The sequence below is a fragment of the Pleurodeles waltl genome, chromosome 5, assembly GCF_031143425.1.
Source record: "Pleurodeles waltl isolate 20211129_DDA chromosome 5, aPleWal1.hap1.20221129, whole genome shotgun sequence".
In the NCBI taxonomy this organism is placed as follows: Eukaryota; Metazoa; Chordata; class Amphibia; order Caudata; family Salamandridae; genus Pleurodeles; species Pleurodeles waltl.
This window is the reverse complement of record NC_090444.1, coordinates 6,207,494-6,231,517: the sequence shown is the minus strand read 5'-3', so window position 1 is coordinate 6,231,517 and position 24,024 is coordinate 6,207,494. Positions and strand designations below refer to the sequence as shown.

The 24,024-nt window shown below is 46.7% G+C and overlaps 1 protein-coding gene across 1 annotated transcript; it reads left to right on the top strand.

Annotated features, from left to right (window-relative positions):
• The first annotated feature begins 343 nt into the window (after positions 1–343).
• LOC138297188 (WAP four-disulfide core domain protein 18-like) lies at positions 344–23,643 on the top strand. The gene is made up of 3 exons (XM_069236680.1): positions 344–517; positions 12,611–12,748; positions 23,490–23,643. The coding sequence occupies exons 1-3, from the start codon at positions 430–432 to the stop codon at positions 23,564–23,566; spliced, it is 303 nt and encodes a 100-aa protein (XP_069092781.1). The 5' UTR covers positions 344–429; the 3' UTR covers positions 23,567–23,643.
• The last annotated feature ends 381 nt before the right edge of the window (positions 23,644–24,024 follow it).

The window sequence follows — 24,024 nt, the reverse complement described above, 5'->3', positions numbered from 1 at the left end:
GCATGTCGCATAATATGGTTCCCTCCTGATGCATTGTTCCTGGGGCCCTGGACATAGTCGCTGTCGGACAGACGCTGTAGGTCCAGCGTGAACCCCCGTGGGTAGCGAGGTGTGCCAGCGAAGGAGCACAGCCGATGACTTCCAACCCCTGCCAGTAGAGTACATGCTGTCCGCAGCTGGTGTTCCCAACACAGCTCCATAATGGCTCTGCTGAGAGGGTTCCAGGTCACCTCAACCTAATGTTGGACGTGGAGAGAGGTGGTGTGCTCCAGGTGGCACAGGGCATGTTTGCAGAAGGGAGTTCAGCAGAAGCCCAGGCACAGTCCTGCCAGGGAAGGGCTCTTCAGTCTGCCCTCCCTCTCCAGTCATCGCCTTGGCTGCAGAAGTCTTTAAAGGTGGGTGTCACCGAGGCACTGCCTGGACATCACCATGCGGAGTGACCATCACATCTTCCTTCCACTGACAGTGCTAGCCCTCTGCCTGCAGCTGTCCTGGGCTGGGATCTGGAATGCAGCAGGTGAGCACTGGGTGCCAGGTGGTCTGGGGCAGCCACAGGCAGTGGTGGATTCTAAGGTGGTCTGCACCGTGCCAATCGCTTTATGCGGATACCATGATGTGGATTTGTAAAGCATATCTTCAGTCCCTTCAGGCCCTTATTTATGGAAAGTTTGCGATGCCTTAGTGTCATTTTCTTTTTTACGTTAAAGCGTGCTAACTTAACTCCACATTTCTACTTTGACGCTAGACCCATCTAGCATCAACACATCCGAGTTAGCGTCATTTTTTTGTAAGCTCCTACCCACCTTGCATCGTATTGTGACAATGATATGCAAGGCAGGTGTTCCCTTCCGAAAAACGATGCTAACCTTCCAGTGCCATATTTACCTTCAGATGTTAAACGATGCACACTAAGGAGGCAGGCCCAAAAAATGACGCTAAGGCCGATTAGCGTCAAAATGTAACACCTGGTCAGACCAGGCGTTAACGGGCTGTGAGGCACATTTCTATGGGAAACACCCTGGAGTCCACCATGGTGTCACTATTTTGGGCACAGAGATGCCCACCCCAGCCCCCAGCATCAGCACCACCCACACCACAGGGACACTGCAAGTGGAGGGAGCCCATCCGACGTAAGTATACGCGCATGTCTGTTACGTGCCACTGGAGGCTTCTTACATGGGGGCCCCAGGCTGGCACTGGTTCTGTTGGGGTTGTCCTGGAGGCACTGGTCCCCTGTGGTAGACATTGTGGTTGTGGTAATGTCTCCTGTCTATTCTTAGGCAGGAATCATTATTTGGCTGCTTGTGCGACCAAAAAATGATGGTAGGCTAACTAGCGACAGATTTTTTGCCACTAATCACTCTGGCGTAATTTTTGGTCCTCTAGCACCATTTTTTCTAAGGCCAGCCATCACCGGCTAGCGTCATTTTCTATGACGCTAACCACTCGTTAGCGCCATCATGTGTCATTTTGTCAATATGGTGCACGGATGGCGCTAAGGAATTACGGTAGCTTGCATTAAATTTTTTGACGCACAACTGCGCTAGCGCAGTTGTGTGTAATTTTCCATAAATATGGGCCGATGTTTATTGTTACCCAACTAAATGATACTCATCTTATCGACCATGGGAGGTTGAAAGGCTGAGTCGGCCATCCAGGGTTCAACACCCTGATCATGGGATCGCAGATCCATCTGATGCAGATCGTAAGCAGGGCCACTGGAATATGTGGCAGGATAGGACCAAATTATGTGGCACAGCTCACAACATTAAGTGGTAAAAGATGTATGGTGCATACTGCAGCTCGATCTGTAGCAATGGTGTCTTACTATGTGTTTCATTCTAGCTGACATTGTTACAGAAGAGATCTCAACACTGAGGAAAATGCAATACTTTCTGAAGAAAGGAAAGTATATGCATTAATCAGCTCTTATTGAAATATTATTCACCAGCAAATAAGTATTTAGACATGCTTTGAAGCATCAGCACACAAGTTTATTATTCACCATTGGTGTAATAGAAATGAATCGCCTGGTCCTGTAATGAGACCATTGCTGGCAGCTACAGTGAGTAAACAATGTTATTACATGTATGTTGTGTGCATGCTTGCGGGTGAGAGTCTGTGTATGTGAGAGCATGTGTGAGTGAAAGTGTGTGACAGGTAGTTTGTGCGAATGAGTGAGATTTGGTGTGAGTAAGTGAGTATGAGTCTCAGTGTGTGCGAATGAGTGAGTGAAAAGGAGAGAATGCGAGTGTATGAGTGAGGATGAATGAGTACTACTGATTGTGAGGGTGTGTTGGAGTGTGTGAGTGAGAATGAGTGTGAATGAGGATGAGATTGTCAGTGTGTGAGCGTAATTGTGTCAGTCAGAATGAGTCAGGGTGAGTGAGAATGCGTTAGAATTACTTAAAGAGAGCGCAAAGGAGTATGAGTGAAAAACTGAGTGAGGGAGAGTAACAGTGACTGAGTGAGTGCAAGTGAGAGCGAATGAATGTAAGTGAATGAGGAAGAATAAGTGAGAGCGACAATAAGGACTGAGAGTAAGAGTAAATGTGAGTGAATTAGTATGGATGAGTAAGAGTAAGAATGAGTGAGAGTAAGTCAGTGCAAAAGAGTGAGTGAGAATGAAGGACTGCAAGTGAAGGTGAGTGAATGAGGGAGAATAGGTGTGGGTGAGTAAGTGAGAATGAGTATGAGTGGGCGAATATAAGTGAGCGTGGTAAGAACGAGGTGAATAATATGAAAGTGACGCTTGCGGGTCTGGCATTGGCCCTGATATGCTGAAGGTAAACTGTGGTTTATAGAGACAAACACAATCCTGGCATCAACATACTAGCGGCCCTGGCACAATGGCCGCTTTGACACACTAGGTGCACGTTTTCACCGGAGGGTCCCTCGTGGGATATGCACGGCATTAACACATGTCGTGTGTCGTTTTTGGCATGACAGCCATGTCATATGAAGCGCACCCATGACAAGATGCTGCCCTGCAGAACACAGGTAGTTTGTCATATGGGGCACCTATGGCACAGTGTGGAAACAATGTTCTCAACGCCCGACGAGTGTGTGGAACACATGTCGGACTAGAATACTTGGCACATTTATCTGACATTTGAGGTTTAAAATGCAACATTTCATCCCATGTTTTACTGGAGTTTGGGAAGCCTGTGCCCTACAATCCGGGCACTCATTCCATCTCACCCCTTGCAAAGACCATGCCAGCTCCCGAATTTAAGTGGTACCTTAAATAAACATTTGTCAATGTTGTTCTATTAATCATGCAGTCATTATGGAATTTCATCAGTGTCAATTATTGTAATTTCTTGAGTGTTTAGGTAATGTGACATCACTTCCTGGCAATATCCAGGGATCATAGGTCACATGATGTCACTTTCTGTGATATCATTAAGGTCAAAGGGCATGCAGTGTTATTCCTGTTGCTCCTGTCATTTCGGTGAATGAACGTCCATGCAAACCATGTTAATGCCTAAGAAGGCACCCCGCCCTGTCTGAATTACATTTGAATATGTCAGGATAGTTTATTATGCTGCAGTAAACCTTCAATCCTCAGTGCAATAACTGAGGGCATTAATACTGTCTGAGTAAACGTCTCACCTTGTTAGAACAACCTCTGCACTTAAATACAGCCACCAGCAGCCGAGAGGGGACGGGACCACATTTACAAGGTCTCTGACGCGGTAACTTTAGCTGTGTTCGGCTAAAAACATCTTTCTTGGAACCTGCACGTCATGGGACTACATGGCAAGTATGGTAAATCCATAAATATGGATAAAACGTACATCCGCAAAAATAGTGGTTTCCTCCGACCCTGATAATAGGGCAACTGATGAACATTGTGCCTTTTTGTACAGATGGCAGAGCAGGGAAGATTGTAGCCCAGCTGACAAGTAAAGGAATCTGAGATCTGGGCCACCAGTTATCATTTTTTCATGCAGCGCAATGCAGCACGCCACCTTCCTGCGCGAAAGGGCAGGACTGCACCATCTTAGACATTACACGGTGCATGCTTGTCTGGTCCTTGCGCTGGAGCACTCTTGGCTGCCTGGCGCCAACGCAGGCGTCCTTGTGTCATGGTGCCAGGGTTCCTGCAGTGTAAGCAGGAAGGGGCACTTCCTGCACAAAAACAATCCTCAGAAGCATCTTCCTCTTTCCATGTGAGCTGCAGAATGCAGCACACGCACAAATAGGAAGCATTGAGGAGAAATAAAGGAATTTCTCCTCGTTATGCCTCTTCTGAGGAGCCAAAGCTTTTTGACTGATTTCCATGTCTACCGCTAATGGTAAATCTGGGAATGAGCCAAAAATCATGGGTGGACGCGTGGGAACAGCCACACTTCACCCACGGAACACCTCCTTGTGGCGGAGTGATGCAAGGCAAAGATTTGCACTGCGTTACTCCAGATTTACCAAGTCACACGGGGACATGCAGCGGGGCCTTGCGTGGCTTCATGAATCTCATTAGGTCTTGCACCCCCTGGTGCACGGGTGACACAAAACCTTGATAAATCTGGCCCCTGATGTCTCCGTTCCTTATTCAGAGATTCATGGTAAATTTGTCAAAAAAGAAGGAGTCAGTAATTGTGTTACTTCTGGCACACTGTGGACCGTGCCTAAAAACATTGTCTATTGTTGCAGAGAGCGGGCATGGTGCCACATTGTGGACATTGCCACACATACGTTTTGCAGTAATTGTGAGTGATGGCAGGACACAGTCAGGTACAAGAATAATTTGTTTTGTCACCTTTACTCTTAAGGTACATATCCAGTCGCCCCACCAGGAGTAGCGCCTTGGTGCAGACTGCCAGTGCCAGCACCCCCAGCCACAGAATCTGCCAAAGATCACAGGGTTTGAACCCCATTGACAGGCACACACCATAGATACACACATAGATTCTACTTAGATTGTAAAAAAAATACTAAAAAGATAGAGAGAGAGAGAAAGGACGCAAAGAGAGGGAGGAGAGAGGGCGATGGAGAAACACAAAAAGAGAAAAAGGGAGGTAGAGAGTGAGAGAGGCAGAAGAAAGAGATGGCGAGAGAAAAAGGAGATGAGGAAAAGAGCTGCTGCAAGAGAGTAAGGATACACAGAGAGACAGAGAAACAAAAAGAGAGAGAAATATAGTGAGAGAGACATAAAGAAAAATAGAAACAGAGTGAGAGACAGAGAGAGAGAAAGAGAGACGTAAACATAAACACACAAAGATCACAATTTAGAAAGGGCGACAGAGAGACAGACAAATACAGAGAGAGACACACAGAGTGAGAGACAGAGAGAGAGAGACATGAACACACAAAGATAGAGAGAACTTGTGAGAGGGGTTCACAGTGAGCAGGGGAGAGAGAGCGACAGAGAGACATACACAGAGAGACAAACAGAGAGGGAAACGGAGAGACGGTAAGGGACAGACAGACAACTTATAGGGCCTGATTTAACAGAAAATGACTGTGCGCGGTGCTGCACCATATTTGGCAGCGTCACGCACCGTCATTTTCAAAACTCAGGGATGTGCTGTACTAACTAGAATACGGCGCACCCCGTGCTTCCCCCTGCACCGGCGCTACATTTTCTGCAGTGTATCAACACAGGAACCCTTGCACCATAGTAAAAGGATGGTTGCATTGAGGGTGAGATTGTTTCTGTGCAGGAAGCAACACCTTCCTGCACAAAGACAATCTTAAATGGCGATTTGCTCTTTCTGTGTGTGCTGCAGAATGCAGCACACATAGAAAGAGCAAAAAATGAGGAGAACTTAAAGCATTTCTCCTCGTTGCGCCATGCTAACACCACCCCTTGGGTGGAGTAAGATTTACAAAACTCGTAAATCTGAGGCAGCATCAAAATGCAATGGGTGTTGCTGTGGCACGCCAACATCAGTGCTGCGTGTGAAGGGCCCGTATTTAGAAGGTGGACTTAAGCCACAAAAAGTGGCCTAACGGCACCTTGTAAATAAGGCACAGGTCATTGCGCCACTGCAGTGTCACGAAAAGTGACTTTACGGTAGCGCTAGGGGCTCTTAAATACGCCCTATAGTTTGTTATTAATGAAAATTGTTTGATTTCTGGAGGAAGTGCTCGGGTGTGATCCTGATCACGTTGGTCTGTTTCCACTCACACCCTGGTGTAAATCAGGACCAGGATGGATGAGGGAGGGGGCAGGGAGGGAGGGGCCTGGAGGGGGCTGTGGCATAACAGGAAAGAGTGCTGGACCAACACCCAGGGAGAGAAACGTCCAGATCATGGGTGCTCACAAACATTTTCCCAAGGGCCACAAGCGTTGTTCTGTGATGTGACCGAGGGCGGCATTGATGCCAGCAGGGTGGGGGTCATGGACTGGGGAGGGGGGATTGGCGGTAAGGTGGGTATTGGGGAAACAAAGCATGTATATCCAGTGTCTGAATGGCACAATGTGAAACCAAAAAATTGCGATTAATCCTGGCTTCTCTACTTAACGAAACTGTGTGATCCTAGGCAATTGTTTATTTCACTTTCCCTCCTTTTTTCCTTCTCACATTTGAGGACCGTGAAAATAAAAAAAAATACATGACTTCAGGATGTGTGCTGTACAAAACCTTCCGCTGTTTTGATTTACTGAACTATAATGCTGTTCATGTATAAGAGAAACCCAGGCCACCCAGAGAGCGCACACACCTGACTTGGCGTTGTTGTCAGGGTGGTGGGGCGGAGGGGAGAAGGAATGTCTCAAAATTCATTTAAAAAACACTATCACTTTTAAAATAATACTTCTCATTGCACTGATACATTTTTATGCACTAAGGTAAAACAGTTCTGCATTTTAATGAAATACACTTTTTGAATTTTGAAGAGATTATGACAGCTTTACACTTTTGCTGCAAAGGTTTCTTAAAAGCGGCAGGACTTTCTGAAGTTAGGTGGTGTCATTTCCTTAACTTCGAATAACCGGTTTATTTCACATCTTTTTAATGTTAGAGCTGAATGGAGTAAACAGCAGCCCAGTGCTGCAGTGGACCAAGGGCTACTTCAGCTAAGCAGATGTAATGAGCAGGGGCACATTACCAATGCTTGAACCTGCTGCAGTCTTTCCAAAATTCATGCTTCTGGCAGCCAACATTAAAATCGCGTTTTGCTACGAGATGCAGGAAATGTGCAGATGTACTACCTCATATAAAATGGCTTCTGGGCCTACTGGCAAAGGAAAGCATGAACGGAAGCAGCACATTGAGGTGGAGAGGCGCTCCAGGACCTCAGATTCATGATCAGGGCACGTGGTTACAGGTGCAGGAGGACATCATTGTTGAAGCAACAGGAATACATGCTTATGTTTTCACAACAACTGCAGTGGTGTGCCTGCCCTGTTCGGTGTACCCTAGGTGTACCCAAGGGGCGGGCATGCTGCCAGCTCCACTGCAGCCAGAGTTGATGCCACCAGACACAGTGACTTTAGTGCCCGTTGGAGGTAGTTCAGTGATTGATTCATTCAAAGCTAACTCCCGGCTAGGAAAGAACTTTCACACCACCAGCACAACAACTACTATAGCCTTATAGACCGCGATAGCGAGGGCCTTTAACAAGTGAGTGGGCCTTTAATGCCAGGTATAGCCCAGCTACAGCGGGCTAAAAGTGTATTAGAACATCCCACCGCTAGAGGGCAGAATTTTCTGATTAGTAAAACAAAGGCCTCTCGGAGGCCACAGGGATTAAAATCCCCTCGGGCTCCTTGAAGCCTTTGTTTACAGCATCAACTGTGAACTAAAACATGGGAATACTTGCGCTCCGGGCTTTTACCAGCCATTAGAAGCCCGGAGCTACTTCATTATTTTCAATGGAGCGCCCAACATTCCAAAGTTTTAATACAGATTTCAATTTATTACTTATGCCGTTCTTGATTGTTCATCCTAGTAGATAATCGGCTGATTCATCTGCTCTCTAGCATTTTAATTGGACTTCAGCTGCTGGATGGGACGCACTGGTTTAAACCAAACCCTGATAACACTGAGATTTTGGTACCTGGAAGGAGTGTAAGATTACTGAGCAGTCACACGACACAGTATTCTATTTGATGTCACAGTATTGCACAGTTACAACACTGTCAGATCTCCTCCTATAGAACAGTTACAACACTGTCAGCAGTAGTGTCACCTCACATTACACAGTTACAACACTGTCAGCAGTAGTGTCACCTCCCCTCACATTACACAGTTACAACACTGTCAGCAGTAGTGTCAGCTCCCCTCACACTACACAGTTACAACGCTGTCAGCGGTAGTGTCAGCTCCCCTCCCATAGCACAGTTACAACACCGTCAGCGTTAGTGTCAGCTCCCCTCCCATAGCACAGTTACAACACTGTGAACAGTAGTGTCAGCTCCCCTTGCATAGCACAGTTACAACACTGTCAGCAGTAGTGTCAGCTCCCCTCCCATAGCACAGTTACAACACCGTCAGCAGGTGTGTCAGCTCCCCTCCCATAGCACAGTTACAACACCGTCAGCAGTAGTGTCAGCTCCCCTCCCATAGCACAGTTACAAATGTGTCAGCAGTAGTGTCAGCTCCCTTCGCATAGCACAGTTACAGTACTGTCAGCAGTAGTGTCAGGTCTCTCGCACAGCACAGTTAGAACAGTGTCAGCAGTAGTGTCAGCTCCACTTGCATAGCACAGTTACAACACTGTCAGCTGTATTGTCAGCTCCCCTTACATAGCACAGTTACAACACTGTCAGCAGTAGTGTAACTGTGACATAAGAGGGGAGCTGACAACACTGTCAGCAGTAGTGTCAGCACCCCTCCCATAGCAGAGTTACAACACCGTCAGCAGTAGTGTCAGCGCCTCTCCCATAGCACAGTTACAACACTGTCAGCTGTAGTGTCAGCTCCCCTCACATTGCACAGTTACAACACTGTCAGCAGCAGTGTCAGCACCCCTCCCATAGCAGAGTTACAACACCGTCAGCAGTAGTGTCAGCACCTTTCCCATAGCACAGTTACAGTACTTTCAGCAGTAGTCTCAGCTCTCTTTGCATAGCACAGTTACAACACTGTCAGTGGTAGTGTCAGCTCCCCTCTCATAGCACAGTTACAGCACTGTCAGCAGTAGTGTCAGCTCCCCACATATACCACAGTTATAACACTGTCAGCAGTAGTGTCAGCTACCCTCCCATAGCACAGTTACAGTACTGTCAGCAGTAGTATCAGCACCCCTCACATAGCACAGTTACAACACTGTCAACAGTAGTGTCGGGTCTCCTAGCACAGCACAGTTACATTACTGTCAGCAGTAGCATCAGTTCCCCTCCCATAGCCCAGTTACAACACCGTCAGCAGTAGTGTCAGCTCCTCACAGAACACAGTTACAGTACTGTCAGCAGTAGTGTCGGCTCCCCTTGCAAAGCACAGTTACAGTACTGTCAGCAGTAGCGTCACCTCCCCTCACATTACACAGTTACAACACTGTCAGCAGTAGCGTCACCTCCCCTCACATTACACAGTTACAACACTGTCAGCGGTAGTGTCTGCTTCCTCACAAAGGACAATTAGAACACTGTGAGTGGAAGTGTCAGCTCTCCTCACATTCAGAATTACAACACCGTCAGCAGTAGTGTCTGCTCCCTTTACATAGCGCAGTTACAACACTCTCAGCAGTAGTGTCAGCTCCCCTAACATTCACAGTTACAGCACTGTCAGCAGTAGTGTCAGCTCCGCTCATATAGCACAGTTACAACACTGTCAGCATTAGTGTCAGGTCTACTCGCACAGCACAGTTACAACACCGTCAGCAGTAGTGTCAGCGCCCCTCACATAGCACAGTTACAACACTGTGAACAGTAGTGTCAGCTCCCTCATATAGCACAGTTACAACACTGTGAACAGTAGTGTCAGCGTCCCTCACATAGCACAGTTACAACACTGTGAACAGTAGTGTCAGGTCTCCTCGCACAGCACAGTTACAACACTGTCAGCAGTAGTGTCAGGTCTCCTCGCACAGCACAGTTACAACACTGTTAGCAGTAGTGTCAGCTCCCTCACATAGCACAGTTACAACACCGTCAGCAGTAGTGTCAGCTCCTCACATAGCACAGTTACAACACTGTCAGAGGTTGTCTCAGCTCCCCTCATATGTCACAGTTACAACACTGTGAACAGTAGAGTCAACTCCCCTCGCATAGCACAGTTACAATACCATCAGCAGTAGTGTCAGCTCCCCTCCCATAGCACAGTTACAACACTGTCAGCCGTAGTGTCAGCTCCTCATATAGCACAGTTACAACACCGTCAGCAGTAGTGTCAGCTCCTCACATAGCACAGTTACAACACTGTCAGAGGTTGTCTCAGCTCCCCTCATATGTCACAGTTACAACACTGTGAACAGTAGAGTCAACTCCCCTCGCATAGCACAGTTACAATACCATCAGCAGTAGTGTCACCTCCCCTCACATTACACAGTTACAACACTGTCAGCCGTAGTATCAGCTCTCCTCACATAGCACAGTTACAACACTGTCAGCAGTAGTGTCAGCTCCTCACATAGCACAGTTACAACACTGTCAGAGGTCGTCTCAGCTCCCCTCATATGTCACAGTTACAACACTGTGAACAGTAGAGTCAACTCCCCTCGCATAGCACAGTTACAATACCATCAGCAGTAGTGTCACCTCCCCTCACATTACACAGTTACAACACTGTCAGCCGTAGTATCAGCTCTCCTCACATAGCACAGTTACAACACTGTCAGCAGTAGTGTCAGCTCCTCACATAGCACAGTTACAACACTGTCAGAGGTCGTCTCAGCTCCCCTCATTTGTCACAGTTACAACACTGTGAACAGCAGAGTCAACTCCCCTCGCATTGTACAGTTACAACTAGGCCTGGACAGAGTTCTCGGAGTAATGTAAAAAATGTAAATTAGCACTTGTATAGCGCACTACTCACCCGTTAGGGTCTCAAGGCGCTGTACTCATACCGCTATGAAACCCCTCCTGGCTTTTCCCTGTGAGGCACCACTCCTGAGCACCCCCAGGGTGAAGCCAGGCATCCAAGCGCTGTTGGGGCTGTTGTGGAGATTAAGCAAGCTATTGCCCAGAGTTGCAGAGTGGGACCCATGAATTAGATTAGGCACCGAGGCGAGAATTATCTGGTCAAGGGGAATTGAGCCCAAGACCTGCCGAAGCGGGACTTGAACCCTGGTCTTGAGCCAGATCTCTGCTTCAGGGTCTGCCGCTCTAACCATTGAGCCACACTTCTCCACCAGTGTCCGACTGTAGAATTCCGTGGAGTTGAAAAAAACTGGAAGCGGGGTTCCATGACCCACCGAGTCCTGAAGGCACCTGATCTTAGGAACGCTAAGCAGGGTTGGGCCTGGTCAGTCAGGATCAACCCTGCTTAGCGCTTCCGAGATCAAGCGCATTCAGGAGAGGGTCGTAGGCAGTGAAAGCTTCTGTTTCAGGCCTTTTGTGTACCGGCCTGTCCCATGTGGCTTGTTTCAAACTTGCCTGCGGTATTCGCCTGTGAAAATATAGGACCTGATTTAAAAAGGTAGCTTACTCTTTTGAGTAAGTGAACTACTTTTCAGTTTTCACAAACTCTGAGAGTACATTACTACCAAAAAACAGTAGTAAGTCTAGCACTACACATGGCCAACCACTAGGAAAATAATGGAGAAACCATACCACTGGTTGGCCATTTGTAGTGCTGGACTTACTGCAAATGTGTAAGGTACCACAAAAGTGCAGTTTTTGACTACTAAAAAGTAGTAAACTTGATTAAAAAGTGTAAACTCATTCAAAAGTTCAGTTTTAACATCAGGGCTACAATCATTCACCCCATCACTGTAGCCTCAAATATAAATTCAGACTCTCACTTTAGTTTCCCAGAATTGCTGATTTGGGCACAAAGGAGAACTTTCGCTCTGGATTTTTGAGTGAGGCAGTAACTCTGCTTGTGGCTTCCCTGCATGCATAATTACCTGTGGTGGTTCCAGAGACGTGGTCCCCACGTACAAACGAGGAGGACTGTTTTCCAAGAAATCGAGCCGGTAATGGGAAATTACCTTTAAAAACAGGTAACACCTGTTACACTATGTGCACATTGATTATCAACATCAGAGTATTAATGTGACAAAATATTGAGTTCAAAATATTGAAAATGAAATATTGAAGGGTAAGTCTAGATTTCCCATGCATAACTCCACATATTTGTACCTTGACGAGATGTATAGAGATCTCCAAGGTACGTAGATTTGGAATTATGAATAGTAAGCCCATACTTCCCAACAGGCACTTACTGTTCGATATTTTGTACCACATATTTCTGGGGGTTGATATTCAGTAGGCCCAAGACGGCTGGCCAAACATACATGCGCAGTGAGGGGGGGAGTTTTGTGCACTCCCCCTCAGTGCTCGTCACAGTCTGTGGCCCACCCCTTTTACCAAAAAAAACGATAATAAACAAGGTTTGCAGCTGCTGGCAGGGGAGGAGGGGAGGGCGATGTTCCTCCGCCCTAGCAGAGGAGCTGCACCTGCAAGAGGCTGAGGATCACTGTTTCACATTGTGCTGTTTGCATCTTCAGTGGGTGACCAGAGAGAATGTTTAAATTCCTGTCTCCTTCTCTGTTACAGAAAAGCCCGGGTGGTGCCCAGACGCTCCTGATTGTGTTGGCAAACGGGACCTGAATCAGTGTTCCACTGACGCGACCTGCAACGGTGGTCTTAAGTGCTGCGTTGCGTGTGGAAGAAAGTGCATCAAACCAGTCTTTGGTACATAAGAGTGCTCTACATTTTTTAGTTCGAACAAAGAATAAAATAAAATAAAAAAACGTAAATAATAAAATATAGGAAATGTAATTGCTACAGTTTAGCAGTTCCCTATATGTAAATTTACAATTTCTAACCCTAAATTATCACATGCACTAGTAATCCAGAATTCCTTGATGTTAGCCAGGGCCAGATCTATAAATCCCCAAAGGGTATTATGGAGTTTGCCAGGGCTATTTTGACTCACACTTTGACTATAATTAGGACAAACCAGGGAGATTCCAAGCCTGATGTGAACCCACCTGGTGTGGTATGATAAAGCCATATGGCACAGTGAGAAAGGGACCTAGGTCTGGCCATATGCATAACACTTAGGGGGCATGATGTACGACACCTTTGGTGACCGCAAAAAGGCCAGGTACGATGTACCATCCCTATTTTTCAAGTCAGTACGCAGTTACCAACTCGCAAAATATGGCTTGCGACTCGCAATTAGGAAGGTGCGTCCCCAGGGCATCCTTTACTATCTGCGAGCTGCAGTGGGATGTATGATTGTTTTGTGACCGTCAATGCTGTCACAAAACAATCGCTGTTAGCACCAATTTCAAATTGGTGCTAACCCATTCGCAAACGGGAAGCGGTCTCCATGGGAAATATTTTTTCAGAGCAGAAAGTGGTCCCACGGACCACTGCCTACTCTGATAAAATGAAAAGAAAACTTTTCATTTTTGTTTTTCAAATGCAGCCCGTTTTTCTTGAAGGAAAATGGGCTGCATTAAAAAAAAACTGTTTTATTGAAAAGCAGCCACAGACATGATGGCCTGCTGTCCCCAGGAGCACACCATCCCTGTGAGCATGGCCACTCCCAATGGGGTCGCAAATTTTGATCTACCTTATGAATATTAATGAGGTAGGTAATTTGCCACCCCATTGGGAATCGCTAAATGTGTCTGAGACACATTTGTACATTTAATTTTGCGAGTCTCTATTTGCGATTCGCAATGAATTGCAATTAGAGACTCGCAAAATGAAATGGCCATATAGCTGGGTGTCAACTGCAAGAACAACAAGGTGATGGATAGAAGGCCTGAATTTATCTCAGCCACTAGACAAAGGCCTGCGTTATGCAAATCAGTACTGACCTAGCTCCTCATGGAAGCAGTGTGTCACAAACTGCCAGGTGAGGCCCCCTCCAGAAGGTACCACAAGCAACCCCACACACACTTAGGTTTCATCAGTGAGGTCTAGCTTGAGTCCTTTGGCACAGTGAGCACAAGACCCACGACTGGACATACCCGTCTCACTACCGGTGGCTGCCATTAACTCAAACAATCCATTCTTCACCTTGTTGTTGTTTAAGCTCTAAGTGTGACGGGTAAGCCCAAAAATAGGTCCTGTGCTCACCGTGCCACAAGACTCAAGCTGTTCTCACTGATGAGACCTTCGGAGGTCGTATCTGGTCTGGGGATACTCGTGGTCTCTACTGACGGGGGTCTCGCCTGGCAGGTTAGGATGGACTGTTCCCATGAGGTGCATGGTCAGTACTGATTTGCGTGAGGCGGGCCTTTGTCTAGAGTGGCATGGTGGTTGAAAAACAAGGGCCTGGAATGTGGCCCTGAGAGTTTTACCAGTGGATTCATTCAAGCATTCCATCCACCACCTCATGGTGGATGCTGATATTGCCATCGTGCCACAACAAAATATCCACCAACATGAAGTAAGTTGATGATACCAGGTTAGTTGACCCATTCATTCCTACTCCCACTCCCGTACCCTTCACAGTTCTACCCCTTCTTAAACAAGGTATCCACCATCCACTGTTGATCATGCTCGAATGCCTCACTTTTTCCCTGGACACCTGTCTTCAGTAATGCCTATTGTTGGGACAGGAATGTTCGTGCATGGTAAACAGTCATGTTCCTGGCTGCCCTTGAAACTGATATCCTGACTTATTGTGACCCTTGTGTCACACCAATCTAGTGTGTGCACAGAGGACTAGGCCTGCCCCTTGAAATGCAAGATCCAGAACGTGTTTGGTGACCCAAAGGAGTGCACCAAGCATGCCCTCATAGTGGTCAGTGAACTACAGTCCATGCCCTTAGTGTATCTTCTATAGCGGTGGTGGCAGCACCACAGTGTTTTGTGAATCAGTAGTGTGACACGACCTTCTTCTCTATGCCCAGGGAAAGGAGAGCCTATTGGCCCCTCTCATGTAAAGCTCCACTGTTATGTGAAACCCACCAGCACTGTTTTGCTAACAATCCATGTGGATGTCAAATGCATGTATGTGCAGTGAGTTTGTGGCACAAGTATGGTAGTGGGTTTGTGTGATATGAGTCTGATCAGTGGGATGTCCTTTGTTCCGCATTGCACACGATGGAGGATGATAATAGCTTACCCAGACAGTGGAAGTGTATTGCCTGCATTCCTGTGTCAGAATGGTGGAGACCAAGACACTGAAGTGAGGAGGATGGAGACAGCCCTCTTAAAAATCCAATGAGGTCCTTAATGGCAAAAAGCTTTCGATTAGTTCTTCCCGAGCACTAGTTTTTGGCCGATGTTAGGGATAAAGAGTGAGGCTGCAGTTTCTATGGTCCAAGGTGAAGACGTTTGTAGATGGGCAGGTCATTTGGTCTGTCCTTGATTTCTGCTTTAGGGAGGCTGGTGACAGCCAGGTGAGGAGCTCCCACACCACACTGTGCTCTTACTTTGGGCACTGCTGCTTGGGGCCGCCCCACTGCTACGTGCTGTGAGAATCATTACCTTCCACAAACGCGATGCCTGAAGAGCAGCCTCAAAGCTCTCTCCTGCTGTTCAGTGCTCTCTTGTTATCTAGCCAGGAGTGTGGTATACACGTACCTCTCACTGAGCTCTCTCCTGCTGTTCAGCGCTCTGTAGTTATCTAGCTAGAAGAGTGTTGTACGAGTACAAGGTCTCTCCAACTGTTCACTGCTCTGTTGTTCTCTAGCTAGGATTGTGGTATACACGTACCTCTCGCAGAGCTATCTCCCTCTGCTCAGCACTCTCTTGTTCTCTAGCTAGGAGTGTGGTATACACATACCTCCCACTGAGTTCTCTCCTGCTGTTCAGTGCTCTCTTGTTATCTAGTTAGAAGAGTGTTGTACGAGTACTTCTCACCAAACTCTCTCCAACTATTCAGCGCTCTCTTGTTCTCTGGCTAGGAGTGTGGTATACACGTACCTCTCACCAAGGTCTCTCCAACTATTCAGCGCTCTCTTGTTCTCTGGCTAGGAGTGTGGTATACACATACCTCTCACTGAGCTCTCTCCAACTATCCAGCTCTCTCTTGTTCTCTAGCTAGGAGAGTGGTATAGACGTACCTCTCACCAAGCTTTCTCCTGCTGCTCAGCAATCTCTTGTTCTCTAGGTAGGATTGTGGTATACATGTACCTCTCACTGAGCTCTCTCCTGCTGTTCAGCGCTCTCTTGTTCTCTAGTTAGAAGAGTGTTGTACGAGTACCTCTCACCAAGGTCTCTCCAACTGTTCATTGCTCTGTTGTTCTCTGGCTAGGATTGTGGTATACACATACCTCTCACTGAGCTCTCTCCTGCTGTTCAGTGCTCTGTTGTTCTGTAGCTAGGAGTGTGGCACATCTGTACCTCTCGCAGAGCTCTCTCCCTCTCCTCAGCGCTCTCTTGTTTTCTAGCTAGGAGTGTGATATACATGTACCTCTCTGTGAGCTCTCTCCTGCTGTTCAGTGCTCTGTTGTTCTCTAGCTAGGAGTGTGGTACATCTGTACCTCTCGCAGAGCTCTCCCGTGCTGCTCAGTGCTCTCTTGTTCTCTAGCTAGGAGTGTGGTATACACGTACCTCTCACTGAGCTCTCTTCTGCTGTTCAGTGCTCTGTTGTTCTCTAGCTAGGAGTGCGGTATACATGTATCTCTCACCGAGCTCTCTCCCTCTGTTCAGCGGTCTCTTGTTCTCTAGCTAGGGGTGTGGTTTACACGTACGCCTCACTGAGCTCTCTCCCGCTGTTCAGTGTTCTGTTGTTCTCTAGCTAGGAGTGTGGCATACATGTACCTCTCACTGAGATCTCTCCTGCTGTTCAGCACTCTGTTGTTATCTAGCTAGGAGTGTGGTATACATGTACCTCTCACAAGCTCTGGCGAGCTGTTCAGTGCTCTCATGCTCTCTAGCTAAGAGTGTGGTATACACATACCCCTCACCGAGCTCTCTCTTGCTGTACAGCGCTCTCTTCTTCTCTAGCTAGGAGTGTGGTATACACACACCTGTCACCAAGCTGTCTCCTGCTCTTTGGAGCTCTCTTGTTCTCTAGCTAGGAGTGTGGTTTACACATACCTCTCACTGAGGTCTCTCCTGCTGTTCAGTGCTTTCTTGTTCTCTCGCTAGGAGTGTGGCACACATGTACCTCTCAGCAAGCTCTCTCCTGCTGTTCAGTGCTCTCTTGTTCTCTAGCTAGGAGTGTGGCATACATGTACCTCTCACTGAGCTCTCTCCTGCTTTTCAGCACTCTGTTGTTATCTAGCTAGGAGTGTGGTTTACACATACCTCTCACCGAGCTCTCTCCTGCTGTTCAGTGCTCTCTTGTTCTCTAGCTAGGAGTGTGGTATACACGTACCTCTCACTGAGCTCTCTCCTGCTGTTCAGCACTCTGTTGTTCTCTAGCTAGGAGTGTGTTATACATGTACCTCTCTGTGAGCTCTCTCCTGCTGTTCAGTGCTCTGTTGTTCTCTAGCTAGGAGTGTGGTACATCTGTACCTCTCGCAGAGCTCTCCCGTGCTGCTCAGTGCTCTCTTGTTCTCTAGCTAGGAGTGTGGTATACATGTACCTCTCACTGAGCTCTCTCCTGCTGTTCAGTGCTCTGTTGTTCTCTGGCTAGGAGTGTGGTATACACGTACCTCTCACCAAGTTCTCTCCTGCTGCTCAGTGCTCCCTTGTTCTCTAGCTAGGAGTGTGGTATACATTTACCTCTCATTGAGCTATCTCCCGCTGTTCAGTACTCTGTTGTTCTCTAGCTAGGAGTGTAGTTGACAAATACCTCTCACTGAGCTCTCATCTGCTGTTCAGTGCTCTGATGTTCTCCAGCTAGGAGTGTGGTTTACACATACCTCTCACTAAGCTCTCTCCAACTGTTCAGTGCTCTGTGGTTATCTAGCTAGGAGTGTGGTTTACACATACCTGTCACTGAGCTCTCTCACGCTGTACAGTGCTCTGTTGTTCTCTAGATAGGAGTGTGGTATACACGTACCTCTCCCTGAGCTCTCTCCTGGTGTTCAGTGCTCTCTTGTTCTCAAGCTAGGAGTGTGGCATACACATTCCTCTCACCATGCTCTCTCCAACTGTTCAGCGCTCTCTTGTTCTCTAGCTAGGGGTGTGGTTTACACATACCTCTCACCGAGCTCCCTCCCTCTGTTGAGCGGTCTCTTGTTCTCTAGCTAGGGGTGTGGTTTACACGTACCTCTCGATGAGCTCTCTCTCGCTGTTCCATGCTCTGTTGTTCTCTAGCTAGGAGTGTGGTATACATGTACCTATCACCGAGCTCTCTCCAACTGTTCAGCGATCTTTTGCTCTCTAGCTAGGAGTGAGGTATACACGTACCTCTCACCAAGCTCTCTCCAACTGTTCAGCGCTCTCTTGTTATCTAGCTAAGAGTGTGGTATACACCTACCTCTCACCAAGCTCTCTCCAACTGTTCAGTGCTCTGTTGTTATCTAGCTAGGAGTGTGGTATAGACATACTCCTCACCGAGCTCTCTCCTGCTGTACAGCGCTCTCTTGTTCTCTAGCTAGGAGTGTGATATACACACACCTGTCACCAAGCTGTCTCCTGCTCTTTGGAGCTGTCTTGTTCTCTAGCTAGGAGTGTGGTTTACACATACCTCTCACTGAGGTCTCTCCTGCTGTTCAGTGCTCTCTTGTTCTCTAGCTAGGAGTGTGGTATACACATACCTCCCACTGACCTCTATCCTGCTGTTTAGTGCTCTCTAGTTCTCTAGCTAGGAGTGTGGTATACACATACCTCCCACTGACCTCTCTCCTGCTGTTCAGTGCTCTCTTGTTCTCTAGCTAGGAGTGTGGTATACACGTACCTCTCACTGAGTTCTCTCCTGCTGTTCAGTGCTCTGTTGTTCTCTAGCTAGGAGTGTGGTATACAAGTACCTCTCACTGAGCTCTCTCCCGCTGTTCAGTGCTCTCTAGTTCTCTAGCTAGCAGTGTAGTATACATGTACCTCTCATTGAGCTCTCTCCTGCAGTTCAGTGCTCTGTTGTTCCCTAGCTAGGAGTGTGCTACACACGTACCTCTCACTGAGCTCTCACCAGCTGTTCAGTGCTCTGTTTTTCTCTAGTTAGGAGTGTGGTATACACATACCTCCCACTGACCTCTCTCCTGCTGTTCAGTGCTCTCTTGTTCTCTAGCTAGGAGTGTGGTATACACGTACCTCTCACTGAGCTATCTCCTGCTGCTCAGTGCTCTGTTGTTCTCTAGCTAGGAGTGTGGCATACATGTACCTCTCACTGAGCTCTCTCCTGCTGTTCAGCACTCTGTTGTTCTCTAGCTAGGAGTGTGGTATACACGTACCTCTCACTGAGCTCTCTCCTGCTGTTCAGCGCTCTGTTGTTCTCTAGCTAGGAGTGTGGTATACACGTACCTCTCACCACGCTCTCTCCCTCTATTCAGCGCTCTTTTGTTCTCTAGCTAGGAGTGTGGTATACACATACCTCTCACTGAGCTCTCTGTCGCTGTTCAGTGCTCTGTTGTTCTCCTGCTAGGAGTGTGGTATACACGTACCTCTCACCACGCTCTCTCCTGCTGTTCAGTGCTCTCTTGTTCTCTAGCTAGGAGTGTGGTATACATGTACCTCTCACTGAGCTCTGTCCTGCAGTTCAGCGCTCTCTTGTTCCCTAGCTAGGAGTGTGGTTTACACGTACCTCTCGCAGAGCTCTCTCCTGCTGTTCAGTGTTCTCTAGTTCTCTAGCTAGGAGTGTGGTATACACATATCTCTCACCGAGCTCTCTCCCGCTGTTCAGCGCTCTCTTGTTCTCTAGCTAGGAGTGTGGTATACACGTACCTCTCACTGAGCTCTCTCCCGCTGTTCAGCGCTCTCTTGTTCTCTAGCTAGGAGTGTGGTATACACGTGCCTCTCACTGACCTCTCATACTGTTCAGTGCTCTCTTGTTCTCTAGCTAGGAGTGTGGTATACACGTACCTCTCACTGAGCTATCTCCTGCTGCTCAGTGCTCTGTTGTTCTCTAGCTAGGAGTGTGGCATACATGTACCTCTAACTGAGCTCTCTCCTGCTGTTCAGCGCTCTGTTGTTCTCTAGCTAGGAGTGTGGTATACACGTACCTCTCACTGAGCTCTCTGTCGCTGTTCAGTGCTCTGTTGTTCTCCTGCTAGGAGTGTGGTATACATGTACCTCCCACTTAGCTCTCTCACGCTGTTCAGTGCTCTCTTGTTATCTAGGTTTGAGTGTGGTATACACGTAATTAATCCTGGGTGGTTGATTCTCACATAAATGTAATTTGCAATTAACCATTAACAATAAAGAAATGCTTGAGACGTTAGCCTCAACAAGATGTGTTCAGTAGACAAAGTAATCCATACAGGAAGTAAGTGTAGGTTATTAGTGGATTTACCATAATGGAAAGTCAAAAGGAACGGACCACTGACGGAATGTGAAGAAAAACATATTGTGGGAACAGGATATCGTGTCTCAAATATCAAGGGTCAAAATATTGAGAAGTGCACATAGGTAAAATACATATATATATATATATATCAAATCCAAAAGGTCCAGAAAAGGCGCGCTCACTTTATGTCGGTGCCTACGCCAGGGAAGGACCTATTCCCATCAATAATCTTCACACCAGTTTGACAATTATGTCAAGGACGCGGCACTCACAAGATTGCATCAATCTTCTTTTAATGCATGAAATGACCCCAAACAAACTAACACCAACGCGTTTCGACCTTCACGGTCTTGATCACGGTAATTACATAATCCATTACGTGCCCTATTTATACTAATCCTCTAAGCCATGCCCTTATGTGGCATTCTGGGATATGTAGTCTTCACAATGTGTGCATCTATCATCACCAAATCAATGCCCTTATTTTACACCCTTATTTTATATATATATATATATTGTGAAGTTCCTTATATGTGGAACTAAGTATACCTTTACAGATCCTTGGAAACGTCACAATATTCTTGTCCTCGATAATGTTGACATCATATTTTGTCGAACCGCCATAAGGTACATAGCAAAGTGAAGCAGAGGATTTTCTCTGCTAGGAAATTCTAGAAAAGTCTGTCTCTCATAATACTCTTGAACAACAGAAGCATACAAATTCAAAAGCATTGGACTACTAAATGGGTTGTACTTAAATGTTATTTTTGTAGAGCAACCAATCAAACTGTTAGTTTGCAAAAGACCCAGACATCCCTGCTTCCACGTGATGATGAGTGGGTAAATGAAATAGCTACAAGATTTAGCCACAGTGAGTAAATAAACATGGGATGAAGCAGGGCACAGTGGCTACTTCCACATATGAGCATAACCTGCATTTCAAGCTCGAGGATCTTCTAGACGAGAGGGAAAGCTTGAAGGTGTGTGGCCTCTACACCAAAATAAACACGCACTACTTGACAATGCCGCCTTCTGCAGCCTAGTCATCTTAACTAAAGCAAACCTACATTTAAGTATTTTTATACAAGTACAATTCTACGAGTCCTTACTCCCTCCAGCAAGATCACTCTTAGTCAATATTCGGTTTCCCTCAGTAAGAACCTGCCTGTCTCTCTTTCGAGCACCAGCCCTGACTTCCTTCAATGCAGACTCCAAACTCATAGAACAAAATGTCCTCCTACTCCTCAAAGAGTGTAGCCCTCACCTTTCGAGAAACTGACGGTACAGCAGAAGCTGGCTAAGGACACACTGACTTCATGGCAATGAAGCTTGCCAAGGGGCTGCAGTCTGGTAGCAATCTAAACTGATCTCCAGTGCCATTTCAGATTGTGGTGTTGCCTCCACTCCAAGACTGCAGTCTGTCTTTTGCCCCACAGATCTTCCTCTGCTCTCTGCCTGTACACCTCAAGTTTGATCCAATGGCCCATAAAAGAGAAAGCTGCCTCATTTTCAGCAGCCGCACTGACATAACTTCTCTCAAGTTCTTGCTCACTTCCCTCCATGTGATACCGGGTTGAATGAGTTATTGTTTGTAATGACCGAGAACGACTCAGGAGTAAGTCGCTCGCCCCATCAGTCGCGACTGTAAGTAGTGCACATGGGTAGGTGTTTACTCTTTTCTTTTCCTGCGCCTGCCAGGCTCCAACTCAAAGGGTCTATTTACCAAAAACCCATGCAATGCAACACAAGGCAACTCAGCGACCAACACGAGAGGCAGAGAACAAGAGAGTGCTATATCTAGTAAGATACCCACTGCCCTGCTCTCTCCCTAGCGCCGGTGCACAACCAGGCTGCTGAGCACCACACTATAGTGCCAAGGTGCCTACATCACAGCTAGCATATGTTTCGTACTGAAAGGCTACCCACGTAGAATCAAATAGTACGCCTAGACAAGCTTTGAAACTTGTCCCACTTTGGATGTGTGCTGTACAGTGAAGCACACAAGCAAAGTTGTAAATGTTGGGAGAGATAAAAGCATTGCTTCAAGTTACCACCAATCCCTGTCTATATCTCTGTAGATAGGGCTTTGCCTCAAAACTAATGAGAAGTTGTATGGGAACACGCAAGTACCACCCACGAGATGCTGCCCTGGTGCACGGTCATGCAAAGCAGCACGAAACACTGCTTTGTGTTTCTTTTCAGCAACTTTCCCAGCAAACCTTTCATGGACACTTTTCTCCTTTATCTTGGGAAGGGCAATACTCAGGCCCATAACTCTTTCCTTCAGTATTCTCCTCTTCTTTCCTCCATCTGAAAATACTCTCCTTGTTTCTATTGTATCTTTCTTTTGACTGCCTGCCGCTCCTCTGCTGTTGATTCTCAGAAAATCCTCTTCCCATGATTCATCTCTCAGTGACATTACTGATCACTTACTGGCATCGGTTTAAACCTGGATGTTGTCCCACTTTCTCCATCTCAGTCCCACCAAACCTGAGAAACCTTTCTTACCTCCCTCACAGCACACCTGTCCACCATCTTTGTCTACTTCATTTCCTCTAGCTATCCTTCCTATGTCACTCCCTTCTCCTCCACTGCTCAGACATACCGCTGCCCACAACATAATTACAACTCACCTCTTCTTCACGTTCCTCAACCCAACCCTTGTTCTCTTTCAGCTACTGCCTCCCTGCTCAGTTGCCTCTTTCCACATATCTCTAACAGGTTGAGTTCATATTGTTCCCTCTAATTCCTGTTAAAATACTAGTACACCACAATTTGAACCACATTATCTTTTAGGCCTTTTTAAGTTTGATTTTTCGATCACTTATTGTGTATGGAGTGTAACTAAATAATCTAATTCTCTTTTTTATATGCATTTTTCATCCACTTTATTTTTTTCTGGTATTTTTTTCTAATTTATGTTTGTTGGTTTTCATTTTAAGAATACACCATTTTCTTAACACAGTGATCGGCATTAGATTACCAAATATATGTTTCTGATCCGCATGGTAGTCACCACAGTTTTTCCTGATTTGTTTTGAAATCACTTAGAATAGTAATCAGTGAGGCACACTCATAAAGCCACATGTTAGTGTGAAGTAAAACAGCTCTACCTATGTTTTTTGTTTGCAGAAATTCCTAACCTAAAGGACCCACTGGCTGCTAAAATCATCAGCTTGGAAGAGGAAGGTGGTGGTCATGGAAAGTGACCTGGAGAAGACACCCTCTGCAGACATCATGGCCGCCACAGAGTTGAGATGAAGCAGCATCTTCATATACTGTTTGTTTTTTTACAAAGTTCTACTTTTTCTCAATGGAAAGTATTAGGCAAGGAAGAGAAACTCTTCTGTGATCCTGCACTCTGTCATGATTGGTAAAAGAAGGACAGCATGATACCAGAATATCATGGCTTAAATATGATATATCAAAAATATTAGAGCCTGAATATTGTTTACAGAAATATCACCTACTGAAGTTTTTTTAAAGAATGCTTACATTACATAACACCTTTGAATATACGTTCCATTCCAGGGCATAACATTGAGGTGTGCTGCATATCACTCTCTAAGAGCCTCTTCCAGTGGCGTAATAAAGGCCCCGCAAACCCTCTGGTGTGGCCGGGGCTCTGAGCTCTAATGGGCCCCCTCAGCACAGTACCCTAGCCTGA